Genomic DNA, 14134 nt, shown 5'->3' with positions numbered 1-14134 from the left:
ACTCCACACAGAAAGGCCCTCGCCGGACCCGGGGTTCGAACCCAGGACCTTCTTGCTGTGAGGCGACAGCGCTAACCACTACACCACCGTGCCGCCCCATTGCACAACTTTTTTTTAGTAATTCACAGCACCCAACTATGCATGACTTAATGATATATCAAGAGAATGTTATCATAGACACTTCTAAATGTTATCACTAAGAGAGTAGGCTGCCTGAGTAGGCAGCATTTTTTGCATTCTGGTTTCTTTCAATATTAACAGCGTAACAAAATATAAATATTGGCAAAGCTAGGAAAGATAACACTATCTCTCTGGTAATTTTATTTGTTTTCAGTTTGTTTGTTTGTTTGTTTATTTAGTGATTTACTTCATGATAGCATTGCTAATCCTAGCACTGGTGGTGTAATAATAAATAAATCATATACATTTACAAGCAGAATGTTAATAGTACAAAATACTAATGAAATAATATAATTAAAGTCAGACTATGTCTTTTGATTATACACATCAAATAAAATATGTTGCCTGCTCTCTAAGTCTCGAAACGTGCATTTCCAGTGCAGGCTTGCAATTGATTCCATACTCATAAAAAATGAGTTTTTATTTGCACTTATTCTAGCAGACACATGTCGATAATTAAATTGGTAGTGTGATCGTCCTGTTCTAAAATATGGTTCAAGTTCTCCTGGGAAATTGATATTTATTAAAGCTAGACGGCTTTTTGATTTCATAAAATTGGTGAAATTTAGTTCCCTCTGAAATTTGGTCATTGTGATACATGTTTATTTCTGTAATATCTCAAAAAAAATCAGGCCATTCTATGGCTGGGAAGTTATTTAATTTGCGGGGATTCCTGAGCAAATAATGTGCATGAACTCACTCGCTTCACACAGTCGAGCAGACAGAGGAAGTCCATATGCACATGTGCAGGTTTACCTTCTTCTTCTTCTTTTGGGTTTTACAGCGGCTGGCATCCACAGTGTTGCATTACTGCCATCTACAGGTTTACCTTTGACCATGCACTGACCGTTACATCATTCTGTTGTTAAACGAACAACTGATCACACCGAGGTGCTCACTGACCGCCGATATTTATTAGTTTGGTTCTGTGTTTCCTTTCCTTCGCAACATAACGTCTTTTCTTCTCGCTTTCTGTCACTGTAGTTGGTCTTTCAAGTTTCATTCACATCCTCCATTTTTCTCTCCTGTTTCAAATTTGTATCCCACAATATCCCACAAAAAAAAAAAAAAAAAACGGGGAAAGCTCACCACGTGATGCTTGATGTAGTATCTTGAATTGGGTCATGGTGAAGCAGGAAAAAACAGCGGAAAATGTAGGGCCACATGGCCCGACATCCATCCATTATCTGTAACTGCTTATCCTGTTCTACAGGGTTGCAGGCAAGCTGGAGCCTATCCCAGCTGACTATGGGCGAGAGGCAGGGTACACCCTGGACAAGTCGCCAGGTCATCGTAGGGCTGCCGACATACATTAAATGTTCTATTGAAAAAAAAAACCTAATAAAATTGGAAGTCTGTGATTCAAATTCAGTAGCTTTCGGTCCACTAAACAAAAATAATTAGGTGTCAGGGAAAATTCTTTTTATGACCTACGCTTGAAAAATCTGAAAGGCAGTCGAACTTTAATTTGTGTTGAATCTTGTAGTAAAAGACAAGCTCATTTATAAGTCTCTGTTTTTCCAATGAAGTTGTTGGATCATCGCAGTGACGCTACTGGAACGGCGGTAGTCATTCATCACAAAGCAACTTTTCTCTATACAGATTCAATCACTGTAAGAGAGATCATATCACCAAAAACCACACTTTTTCCTTACAAAGACTTCAAATGTACAGCTATAATTGCATGCTCTATGAATATGCAATCCCTCAATATGTTTTCAGTGACAAAAGGGAACTCAACAACTGGGTCATGTTTGAAGTAAAACGCATTGAGAACTGAGGATTAGAACTTTGAAGTAAGTTCCCTGAATGCACAACACTGCAGGTTCACAATCGAGACATTCTATTCACATCCAAAAAGTTGTCCTCAAATGTCCTCAATGTTTTGGGGGAGAGGATGTGGGTGTATGAATTGGAATTACACCCCAAGACTTTGAGCAACTAATGAATGAACAGGACTGAGGCCCTGTCCACACGGCAACGGATTCAGGTGAATCTGATAAAATTTTTTATCGTTTCGGCCTGGCGTCCACACGGCACCGGCGTTTTAGGTGCCCCAAAATGATATTTTTTGAGAACAGGTTCCAAAGTGGAAAAATCTGGCAACGGCGCCGTTGCGAAGTCGTCTGGATGAGTAGAACGGATTTGTTTACGATGACGTCACAACCACATGACTAGAACAAGCAGCACTCTCGCTGTTTTGTATGAACCACTGCATTGCATTCACTTTTGTATACAGCTTTTCTTTTAAATAAACAAGTAACTGAACCATTTCTTGAATTTCTTTTTTTTTATTGGATAAGACTGCTTTTCAAAATGTTCACACACAATATAAAAAGTTATATAAATTATATAAAAATGCTTTTCAAAATGTTCACACACGGTAAGAAAATTAAGTTATATAAAACTATGCACACTAATAAAACTAATTTGTACACACAGAAGGCACGATTTCCTCGCGTAGTCGCAGCCATCTTCTTCTTGTTGTTGTGTGTTTGTTCCTGTGAGTGCTTCACGCCGGGTAGAAGAAGGGGTTTATGCGCATGCGTCCTACTTCTTCTATTGTTCTGGTGTCTCCGATGGGACCGTCTTACAGTGCACGTAGAGGTGTGGCATGTGTATTGCATCGTTTTCAGCAAGCGTTGCGTTGCCATATGTACCTGATATTTTACTGGTCCGTTGCCCATGTGGACGCAATATTTTTTTAAATAAAATCTCGTTGCCGTTGTCGTGTGGATGTAGCCTGAATGAGAAGAGGCAGGAACACTGATCTGCCCCCTCACTCCTCAGGAAAATTCCAGAAACTCACAAACATCTGTGAGTTGGGTATTAGATTTCAATCTACTTGGATCTCTGATAATCAACTTCAGAGTCTTGTTTTCCACTCTGCCTGATCCCACATTGAGCCAAGTGTGTGAATGAATGAAGGAATGAATGAACTGATGGTTAATATAGATATAAAACAACAACAACAATTAGAGGTACTGTGCCAAGGGCACAGTGGTATCCCATTTCCACACCTGAGGCCTTGGGACAAAGGTCAAGGTCACAGAACTGAGAGAAATGAGGCCACTTGTCTGGAATCTGAAGACAAAGTGTAAAGGATAGAATACTTCCATGGTTAATATTAACTAAATTCCTATCTTTCACCAATTTCTTGATAAAGCACAATTTTATTCATCACACACTTGTGAAATTCCTCTCTGCATTTAACCCATCTGAAGCAGTGAACACACATGCGCAAACACATACCCAGAGCAGTGGGCAGCCATGCTAACAGCACCTGGGGAGTAGTTGGGAGATGCAGGCCAATGAAAAATATGCAGATCATTGATCTGACCTGTCAAGGTCACTCCAGGGCAAAACCAATGTTCCCAAATGAAAGACCATATGAGACTTCCTATTCATGGTTAATAGTAACTATGGCCTTATCTTGCTCCGTTTTTGAGATATAGGCCATTGAAAATATATGACCTACGGTAATATTAACCTAGGTCAGTAGGTCAAAACTATAAATATCCATTAAAACATGTTTTTCTATAGCTCAAAGACCATGGAAAATAGACAAAACTCAGACTTTTTGCTATAGTCACCTAATTGACAAGTTCAAGGTCACGTAACTCAGTGAAAATAGGTCAAATCGCTTAACCGATGCAAACTATTTTGAAGCCCCTCAAATAGGTTCTCTGTACCCAATTTGGTGAAAATTCATGAAAAAATGAGGGAGGAGTAGTGATTTGACCTAATTCTGGCAAAGGGTCAAGGTTAGAGGTCAAATGAGTGCAAAAATACTATTAAGATATAAGGGCCATGGAAGATGGCATGAAAGAATTTTGTCTAGGTTGTCCTCGTACTGTACCAGGTGGTCCCATTCATAGCCATTCCTGAAAATTTTATGAGGTCATAAAATGACATCATGCATGATATGGAGATCACAGATGGTCTCCATATGCACACCAAGTTTCGTCCAAATATCTTGAAAATTGAGCGAGAAATGACCCTTGTCTAACTACTATGACGACGTGTACACTAAACCTAAGCAATTTCAAGATCCCATTTCCACTGAAGTAGAAATGAGAACAACAAAATACAACTTGTCTATTGTAATTAAATGATGTGGGATATTCTTCCAGGTTTATCTTGAAAAAGATTTTGTCGAGGTTAAAGCATTTGGAAGTAGGAAATGATTTAAGTAAAAATGATCTCGCTTTATGAATGTGAAATCTGATATTTTAAAGCTATATTGAAATGTTTTACTGTACTTGTCAATTATATAAATATGAAGCATTGTAAATATACACAGGGGAATACATAAATCTTGTGGCTGAATGTGTGCAAATGGCTGGAAATGTACTTTTGGAGGATAGACTGTTTACTCTTTTGATATGGCAGTGAATCAAACAAGTGCATGGTGCCATCTGAAGGCTTTTAGTTCATCATACACTATAAATACTGTTTTGCTGTTAGTATTTTGCTTATACCTATACCACCCTGTGAACACCCACCCTTGGAAGCCAAGTGCAGTCGAACCTGGTTATTACTTGGATGGGAGACCATTTTAGTATACCTGGTGCTGTCAGCTTTTCCAGCCTGAACTTTATTTATATTTCAGGTCACGCAACATTTTGCTTTCAATGGCAATAAAAAATTCATAAAATGACTACTATAGTCATTACTACACTACATGGCATGATTATGCACTATAAAAACACACAGAACCAGCAAGAGCACATGCAGTTTGCACGTTACGTAAAATACTGATTGTTACATTTTCAGTCCATAATAAATTTAAATGTCATTCTACTTAATGCACAGCACCAGTCAAAAGTTTGGACATGCCTTCAAATTCAATATTTTTTTCTTTCTTTTCATGAATTAAAAGTCACTTCGCGTCTTAAAGTGATGATGGATGTCATTTCTCTTTACTTGAGTGGTTCTTGGCATAATATGGACTACTACAGTTGTTGAATAGGGCTATTTACTGTGTTATTTATTGTTTAATTTCAAATGCATTAAGAAGGTAAGAAATTTGTCCACTAATTAACTTTTGAGGAGGCACACCTGTTAACTGAAAAGCATTCCAGGTGACAACCTCATGAAGCTGGATAAGATCATGCCAATAGTGTGCAAAGCGTCATTGAGGTAAATGCTGGCTACTTTGAAGAATCTAAAATATCAAACATAATTCCATATACACCGACCAGCCATAACATTAAACCCACTGACAAGTGAAGTGAATTACATTGATTATCTCATTACAGCAGCACCTGTCAAGGGGTGAGATATATTAGGCAGCGAGAGAAGAAAACAGTCAGTTCTTGAAGTTGATGTGTTGGAAGCAGGAAAAATGGGCAAGCGTAAGGATCTGAGTGACTTTGACAAAGGCCAAATTGCGATGGCTAAATGACTGGGTCTGAGCATCGAACAAAATGGCACATCTTGTGTGGTGTTCCCAGTATGCAGTGGTTAGTATCTACCAAAAGTGGTCCAAGGAAGGACAACTGGTGAACCGATGACAGGGTCATTGACCGCTGAAAAAGTTAATGCTGACACCTTTCTGTTTTAACCAGCATTAACTTTTTCAGCAGTTTGTGCTACAGTAGCTCTTCTGTGGGATTGGACCATATGGGCTAGCCTTCGTGCCCCATGTGAATCAGTGAGCCTTCGACACCCATGACCCAGTCATTGGTTCGCCAGTTGTCCTTTGGATCCTTGGACCACTTTTGGTAGGTTCTAACCAATGCATACCGGGAACACCCCACAAGGTGTGCCATTTTGTTCGATGCTCAGACCCAGTCATCTAGCCATCACAATTTGGCCCTTGTCAAAGTCACTCAAATCCTTACGCTTGCCCATTTTTCCTGCTTCCAACACATCAACTTCAAGAACTGACTGTTCTCTTGCTGCCTGATATATCCCACCCTTTGGCAGGTGCCACTGTAATGAGATAATCAGCATTATTCACTTTACTTATCAGTGGGTTTAATCTTATGGCTGATTGGTGTATGTTTCATATATAATTTCATAGTTTTGATGTCTTCAGTATTGTTTTACGATGTAGAAAATAGTCACAATACAGAAAACCCTATGAGTGAGTAGGTGTGTCCAGATACTGTACAGGTATATACAAACAAGACGGTGCTTTGGTGCAGCAGGTCACATTGCCTCCTCACAGCTCCTGGGGGCCTGGTTTGATGCTGAGTTTGGGTTACTGTGTGTTTGGTGTTTCTCATGTTCTCCAATATGGGTGTCCTACCATCTCTCACACACATTCCAGAATGCAGATTGGCTAAACTGACATCTAATAACTGAAACTGGTCTTTTTTTTTTTTTTACACCAACGTGTCCACACAGTATGGCAAGCACATGTAACAATGAGGCAAGAGCATGTACCAACTTTCAACCCACTGCTCTCCAGACTGACTGCTTGGTGATGCTCTTAATAAAGTGTTTCACTGGTATTTGTCAAAGATGTCAAGACACATTTGCATCACAGAGTTTAACATTCTACTCATACTGCTCAAAGAATGTAACAGTAAAGACAGAAATATTCCTATTATTCCCCAAATTTGCTTGTTAAACCTCCATACATACAATTTGTCCAACCAGGGAAGAAAAAAAGAGAGATAGAGGAATATGATATAAATATTTTAATCTTCCTATGCCATTAATTTCATTTGTTAAAAAACACAGACACTTGAGATGTGACATAATGTATTGCATTGTATTTAAAATGAAGCTTCATTAACACACTAGTAGAATAATAATAGTGGTTTGTCTATTCAGTAGATGGAGCTGTTTTGGATTCTGCATTTGTTGTCCCTTCATCATAGAAATGCTGAACAATGTATACATAAAATGCACATAAATGTCATGGAGTGTGTTTGAAATATTACATTAGTCAAAAAGGATTGCTGATAAGACAGATGATATCTGACTGGACATGGACAAAATGCTCAGGCTTAGAAAAATAGAATTTCAAGAAATTTATCATCACTTGGACAATGAATGTAAAAAGTAATTTGGAAAAAAATCTCATCTCATTATCTCTAGCCGCTTTATCCTGTTCTACAGGGTCGCAGGCAAGCTGGAGCCTATCCCAGCTGACTACGGGCAAAAGGTGGGGTACACCCTGGACAAGTCGCCAGGTCATCACAGGGCTGACACATACACACATTCACACTCACATTCACACCTACGGTCAATTTAGAGTCACCAGTTAACCTAACCTGCATGTCTTTGGACTGTGGAGGAAACCGGAGCACCGGGAGGAAACCCACGCGGACATGGGGAGAACATGCAAACTCCACACAGAAAGGCCCTCGCCGGCCACGGGGCTCGAACCCGGACCTTCTTGCTGTGAGGCGACAGCGCTAACCACTACACCACCATGCTGCCCTATTGGGGGGGGGGGGGGGGGGAGGGGACACAAGAGTGCTCTGAGAGCACAATATCCCCCGCTGGCAACTATGCCATAATTCTGGTAAAATGCGACTGAATTGAACGAAACTGCAATATGTGCATTACCAACAAAAAACATCCTGTCAAGTTTCGTAAAATTCCTCCAAAAATTGTCAGAGGAGTTGATTTCAGAAGGTGAGTATCCTTCCCAGGACGGACAGACATCGCCACGACATAATCCCCCTGGATTATCCCCCTGGATTATTTAATCCCCCTTTTGGCCAGCGGGAGATTAAAAAAAAAAATCCACACCACTGACTTTTTTTTTTGTAAATTCCCTCCCTTTTTTTTCTTTAAACAAAGCTCAAAAGCACTTCACATTATAAAACAAATTTGTTATTTATACCTACACTTCAAAAATAATGTTTTTTCCGTCATTTGTGGCACTTCATGAGCCTCCTTCATTAAAATAACCTCACTTCAATGGAAGAAGGCTCCTCAGCTCAGTTCAGATGGCAGGACATGATGTCGATTATTTTGAAACAAAAGCACCGCTCTGAAGAAATGAGAAAGCGGATCTAATGGTTTGGTCTTCTAGAAATTATTCTTTAACTCGGTCATGGACTGGAATGAAAGTTTCAGAGCACCTGCGTGTAAACATCCTTCGTGCTAACGGTTGGTTTAGTACGTGTCTGAGAAGTGAATCAATTTCCAAATTAAGCAGTGTAAGTACATTTAGTGCATCATGGTTATATTTCACAGATCCCTGAATGAGCTGCTCAATCAGGTTGTATCCTAGTGTAGCGTTTTCCTTTGTGCATAGTCAATGGAGATGGGAGTCAAGGGCTTTAAGGTAGAGCAGGAGTTCTAAAAACGGTTCATCACACAAGGTGGACCATTAATACACAGTGTTAATCATCATCCCCCGCATCCCCTGGAGCCCGCGTGATTCTGCGGCCACCCCTCTTCCCAGTGGGACCCTTGGGTTTGGCGAAGGCTTGTTTGTGCGCGTGCTGCTTTGGGTGCACTTCTTCATACATGTAGTCACTGGTGAGTTCATCACCATCATCAATCTCCAACTGTAGAAACGGGAAATGGTTTTGAAATGGACAATAACCGAGGTGTATTTTATAAAATGCTTGTGCGTGCTAGGTCTTTACCTTTTTAGCAATGTCAATCTGCAATTTATTTTCCACCGTGTCTATGAGAGGGTTTTTGCAGCTGGAATACAACATCCTCTCCCGAATGCTGCAGTTATAACCAGGCATTGAGTATATAAACACTGCAAAGACACACAATGGCGTTAAATACAGAGGGGGAAAAACAAAAACAAACACTATGCATATGGGTCATTCTAGAATTCTGGGTACATTTTGTGTCTCCAAGATAAACCTTTTGTTATTTTCTGCAAAATAAATCTTTACTGAATCAGTTTTGAACAATAATGTAAATTATGACAAACTTTCACCAATAGCAATGCTCGATGTACATTTTAGACCCAATTTATCCATAAAACATTAATTAAATGACTCCCTCCCCCCACATTACTGGCTGTCTTTGACTCCTGATTCATAGATTCAGCCTGAATAAACATGAAGTGATTCAGTTTAACAATCTGTTTTTTGGGGGGCTTATTCTATTAACTGTTATAAAATCAGTTGCATAAAAAGACTATTTTCTGTATTTTGTGAAATTTCAGTCATAAAAGATATATTTTATCCGTTCCAATGTTCTTGTCAACTCCGTTAACTCTGTTATAAAACCGTAGAAAATCCACAAAGACTTTTAATAACATGCATGACACCTGCGCCGAGTGATGTCACTTCCTCTGGCAGGAAACTTCAGAAAGGCAGTGAGGTATGTTATGTTCCTTCTCTCGTTAATTTGAACAAAATTTTGAGGATACACCAACAGTCAATTAATTATTCGTCAAATCTGTGACTGCGATATTCAAGTAAATCTCTCTCATTTTTTAAAAACAACATGATTAAAATCCACAATGTTCTGTTTTTATACATGCCATGTGGTAGGTAGTTTGAAGTTAGCATGTGGAGTTAAGACACAAAATGGTGGGAAATGTCAACTCTGTTTTCGTCAAAGCTGTTAATGAATTGTCCAGTTTAATGATAAGAGTTGATGATGACTAACAGAGTCAACACTTGAAATGTACCCGCAATTATAGAATGGGCTGTATTTGCATAAAAGAGAAATCGGTATCATTTATAAATTCTACCTGATAATCACAAGTTCCTAATTTTATTCCCGCTCTCATGAGTGGAACTTTTGGACAATGGTTTTTTAGCAGAATTTTCTGGGAATGTTAAGTTGCATATGTAACCATGGTTTTATGAACACTGGAAAACGATCAGGGACCCCGTCTGAATTTCTGGATACCTTCTTGTATACGTGCAACATATCCTGAGTACCTGAACACAAATCACATGTTGGCCTTATGACGTTAGAAAATATTTTTGTTAGTTAACGACAGCTTCCAAATGATAATTTCACTGTACTATAATCTACATTTGATTAATAAAGGCTTCTTCTGGGACTGGATTGACCTCCACATTAAAATTTATCTATGAAGCTATTAAAGTCTATATTAACTGGAAAATACCATTAAAAACTGGTATTTATTAGAATACCACCTAAATATTAGAGAAACTGAGTGCAAGTCAGCTGTATTGTGTATTAGCATGTGAAAAGCCTCTTAGACAGCTTACCCATTTATTTTCATGGAAAAGAAACACCAAAATAATACCACTAGGCATGTAAAGATGTATCGTGTGGCGATAAATCACAATACAAATTTGGCAATTTGGATAGTTGAAATTAAAAATAAAGAACCATGATTATCAAGCTGTGTAATTAGTTTTTCCAAGCTGTAATTGCATTGTTTAGACAGCAGAGAGTGGAATAACATACAATAGCAAGAATACGTGACTTCACTGTAGGTGGAAGTAACGCAGCTGTAATGTCATGAAAACACGCACACAAAAAACAGATCTAAAATGGAAAAGAGCTACTGTGTGATTGAGTACAAAGATTTAAATAAGAAACTGGAGCTCTCTTTTTACAGACTGCTGAAAGATAAAGAACAGCAAATAAAGGGAGTACAAATGCTCAAAAAGTTTATGAAGAAAAAAACTATATTATTAACATTTTACATTTTTAATCAAAGGAACATTTTAGTTAATGGGATATTATAGTTTACTCCATCCTTTACACATGTGGGTAATTAATTATTGGTTATTCAGAAAATTAAGAAACTAAAAGCTTTTTCCCCCCTTTTAACAAAAGGAATATTCAAGCTGATAACAGGAAAATAAAATGTTGCATTTTTGATAATAAATTTTTCTTCAATTATTTATCAAAAATATCATGGGGAAAATTGAATCGTGAACTCAATATTGTGAATTGAACTGAATCATGAACAGGGTGAATTGTTATTGAGGTCAGTACTAAAAGGGAACACTGTAGCTCAGAAAGGAAAGAAACATCAACAAGATGATGTGACTGAAGGGGGGGGGGGGGTGGATATGCAGAAATCTACAAGAACCTAAAAAAGTCCTTATAGAAAGGTGGAAACTAGGTTCACATTCACAAAATTAAAAAGAAATATTTTCCTGTATGAGATGTAAACCAAAAACCATACACTTATTGATCACTTTTTTGTGACTTGAAATGATGAAAGAAAGAAATTCAGTTCAAATGCCTCAAAGAAAGAAACTGGATATGCAAATTGTGCCTTCAACTAATTATATATAACAGGTATTCCACAAAATTGAGCCGTACATGAGCTGATAGCCGACGAGGGGCGTAACCCCAAGTCGGCTATAAGCCATGTACGATGAGATTGAGTGGAATAACTGTTTAGTCTATCCACATTCACTGGATTTTGAGAAACAGAGCATGTTTATTTTTTGCAAATTCAATAAACAAAATCTTTATACAAAATGTCTGACAAAATCATTTCCGCTTAGAATGTAAACAAATCGGCGAAATGACTACCAGTTTGTGAAAAATGCTATAATAATAATTCTTGAAAAATAAAAGATACGTTCTTACCATCAAATACTTTTATGCCATATTTTGTTGCTTTTTTTTTTTTTGCATTTTTTGGGGTTTTCTTCAGGGTTTTTAGGCAGTTGGCAAACCAACTTAAAGGTGTATTACAGCCACCAACTGGGCTGGAGAGTGAAACAGGACATTTTTATTTATTTATTTATTCATTGGGGGCGGCACGGTGGTGTAGTGGTTAGCGCTGTTGCCTCACAGCAAGAAGGTCCGGGTTCGAGCCCCGTGGCCGACGAGGGCTTTTCTGTGCGGAGTTTGCATGTTCTCCCCGTGTCCGCGTGGGTTTCCTCCGGGTGCTCCGGTTTCCCCCACAGTCCAAAGACATGCAGGTTAGGTTAACTGGTGACTCTAAATTGACCGTAGGTGTGAATGTGAGTGTGAATGGTTGTCTGTGTCTATGTGTCAGCCCTGTGATGACCTGGCGACTTGTCCAGGGTGTACCCCGCCTTCCGCCCGTAGTCAGCTGGGATAGGCTCCAGCTTGCCTGCGACCCTGTAGAACAGGATAAAGCGGCTAGAGATAATGAGATGAGATGAGATACTTGAAAAATTTGGGGGTTTTGTTTTCGAGTAGTGTTTTTATTTTGTCTTTGGTTAGTTCAGCAACACGCTTTGCCATTTTGTTTTTCTCTACTCACAGTATATGAGCTGATATCCTACTAGTAGAGTAGCCGATCAGAGCGCACGATTGCTCATATCCAGTGAATGTGGATAGAATAATTAAAATATTATATACAAGTAAACAGCAGACATATTACCTGTGGACTCGAGGTAGTCTCCTTCGTGTGTGTGTTTGTAGAGGAAGAAGTGGTACCGTGCAGCATCTTTAGGGATCCTTTTGGGCAGGTCACGCAACTCTGTCGGAGCTGTGCTGGATAACTTGATGCACTCTTTTGGAAAATCAATTTCCTGTAACATGAACGCGCACATTAAGTTAATCACCATCACAATAACTTCCTGTCAGAATCCACTAGAGGGCAGTGATGGGCTTAGATGGACACCTGAAGCCCAACAGAAAACCCATCTGACTCATAACTAATATTAATATGTTCATCGAGTCTTGGGTCTGATCAACATCTCAAGGCAAATAATCAAATTGCATGGTCAAAATTATAAAATGATTATTTAAGGTGAAAGTCGTTATACAGGCAGATGTATGATAGTGGTGCATTTGCTGAATAAGTAGGTGATGCTTACAAGCTGAACATAGTTAACCCTCCTTTTTCTGAACTGCTCCAAGGCCTCAATAGCATCTCTTTGCATGGGGAAAGCGACACCCTGCAAGGTCTGCTGCTTTGTGTCCAGGTGGATGTCTGTCTGTACCTGTTTAAAACAACACGCACACAGTTCGTCATGCTGGCTACAGTTACGCTGGCAAGAATTTTGAGGACAATTTCAACATAAAAAAAAATCTGCTCCTATTCCAACCACACATGTAAGGAACAGTTTACATCATGGCATTAGGAAGTACTTCCGCTTATTCCTCCAGACACTACACTGTCAGAAACAGGGGTACAGTAGAAGTCCATTTCTGTCCCCCAAGGTCAGAGGGGAACCATCAGGGCCTTCTAGGCTTTCAGAGACAGCCCAAACATATCAGTATTTCACATATTATATTTAATCCATTTCATTTGTTTCATTCTTTCATAATAATTATTCTCTTCTAATTCGGCCCCATTTTCTATCAAAGTTGCTTCAGAAATGAAAGGGTTACTGTCCTGAAAACATTAAAATCGAGTTATCCAGTGAGATTGTTTTTGTTTGTTGTCTCTAGGCTGAGAAGAGTTTAGAGCTGGCTCACTCATTGGTTAGGACTTCATTGCCGGGACAGAAGGCCATGACAGCGCATGTTTATGTAGGAAGTGACAGATGCATTAACCAATCAGATTTTGATTTATAGTGTGAGGGACCAAAAATTGAAAATCGCCCTCCGCCTTCTCAAAGGCCAACGCGAGCTTAACCGCTAGTCAGCGCCATCAGCGCAGCAGTGAAGTCACTTTCCAGCCGGTGTAGCATTCATCAGTAGTGTTAGCGAATGCTAATAAAGCGGTCAAGCCACTGCTATCGAGAGCAAGTAGCACAGGCTAACGACCGAGAAACTAAGATTTCTGTCTCCAGACTCTTCTTCCACGGAGCTCGCCACAGTATTTTTCACTCAGACACAAGTACTTACTTCCCTGTGTAATTTACTTAGTTACTTTTAAAATCAACATCAACAACTACACACAACGGAGCGACCTGACAGCCTGCCGCTAATCCCTTACAAAATCCTTTGTCCTGTTGCTTTTTTTGGTGTCTGGCTCAGTTTTGGCTGAGCTCAAGTCCTAACTCTAATAGTAACAGTTCATCATTGCCCATGGTATAGTCTACACAAATGTACCCCCTAGGGACCTCAAGGTAATTGTGTACCTTTTTAGGGCCAAAAAGGTACATGTATGTTCCCAATCAGATTATAAAGGGTACAAATAAGTACCTTA

General features: G+C 39.2%; 1 protein-coding gene across 1 annotated transcript in view; it reads right to left on the bottom strand.

The window, feature by feature from the left end:
• Positions 1 to 6815: 6815 nt before the first annotated feature.
• LOC132869640 (twinfilin-1-like) overlaps positions 6816 to 14134 on the bottom strand; it is a 34478-nt gene continuing 27159 nt past the window's right edge. The window contains exons 6-9 of the mRNA XM_060902931.1: positions 12855 to 12980; positions 12416 to 12566; positions 8742 to 8863; positions 6816 to 8660 (exon numbers count right to left, since the gene is read on the bottom strand). Of these exons, the coding sequence (XP_060758914.1) occupies positions 8493 to 8660; positions 8742 to 8863; positions 12416 to 12566; positions 12855 to 12980 (567 nt within the window). The 3' untranslated portion in view covers positions 6816 to 8492. The remainder of the gene's footprint in view (positions 8661 to 8741; positions 8864 to 12415; positions 12567 to 12854; positions 12981 to 14134) is intronic.

This window comes from Neoarius graeffei, chromosome 21 (assembly GCF_027579695.1).
Source record: "Neoarius graeffei isolate fNeoGra1 chromosome 21, fNeoGra1.pri, whole genome shotgun sequence".
Taxonomy (NCBI): domain Eukaryota; kingdom Metazoa; phylum Chordata; class Actinopteri; order Siluriformes; family Ariidae; genus Neoarius; species Neoarius graeffei.
This window is presented reverse-complemented; position numbering and strand designations above follow the sequence as displayed.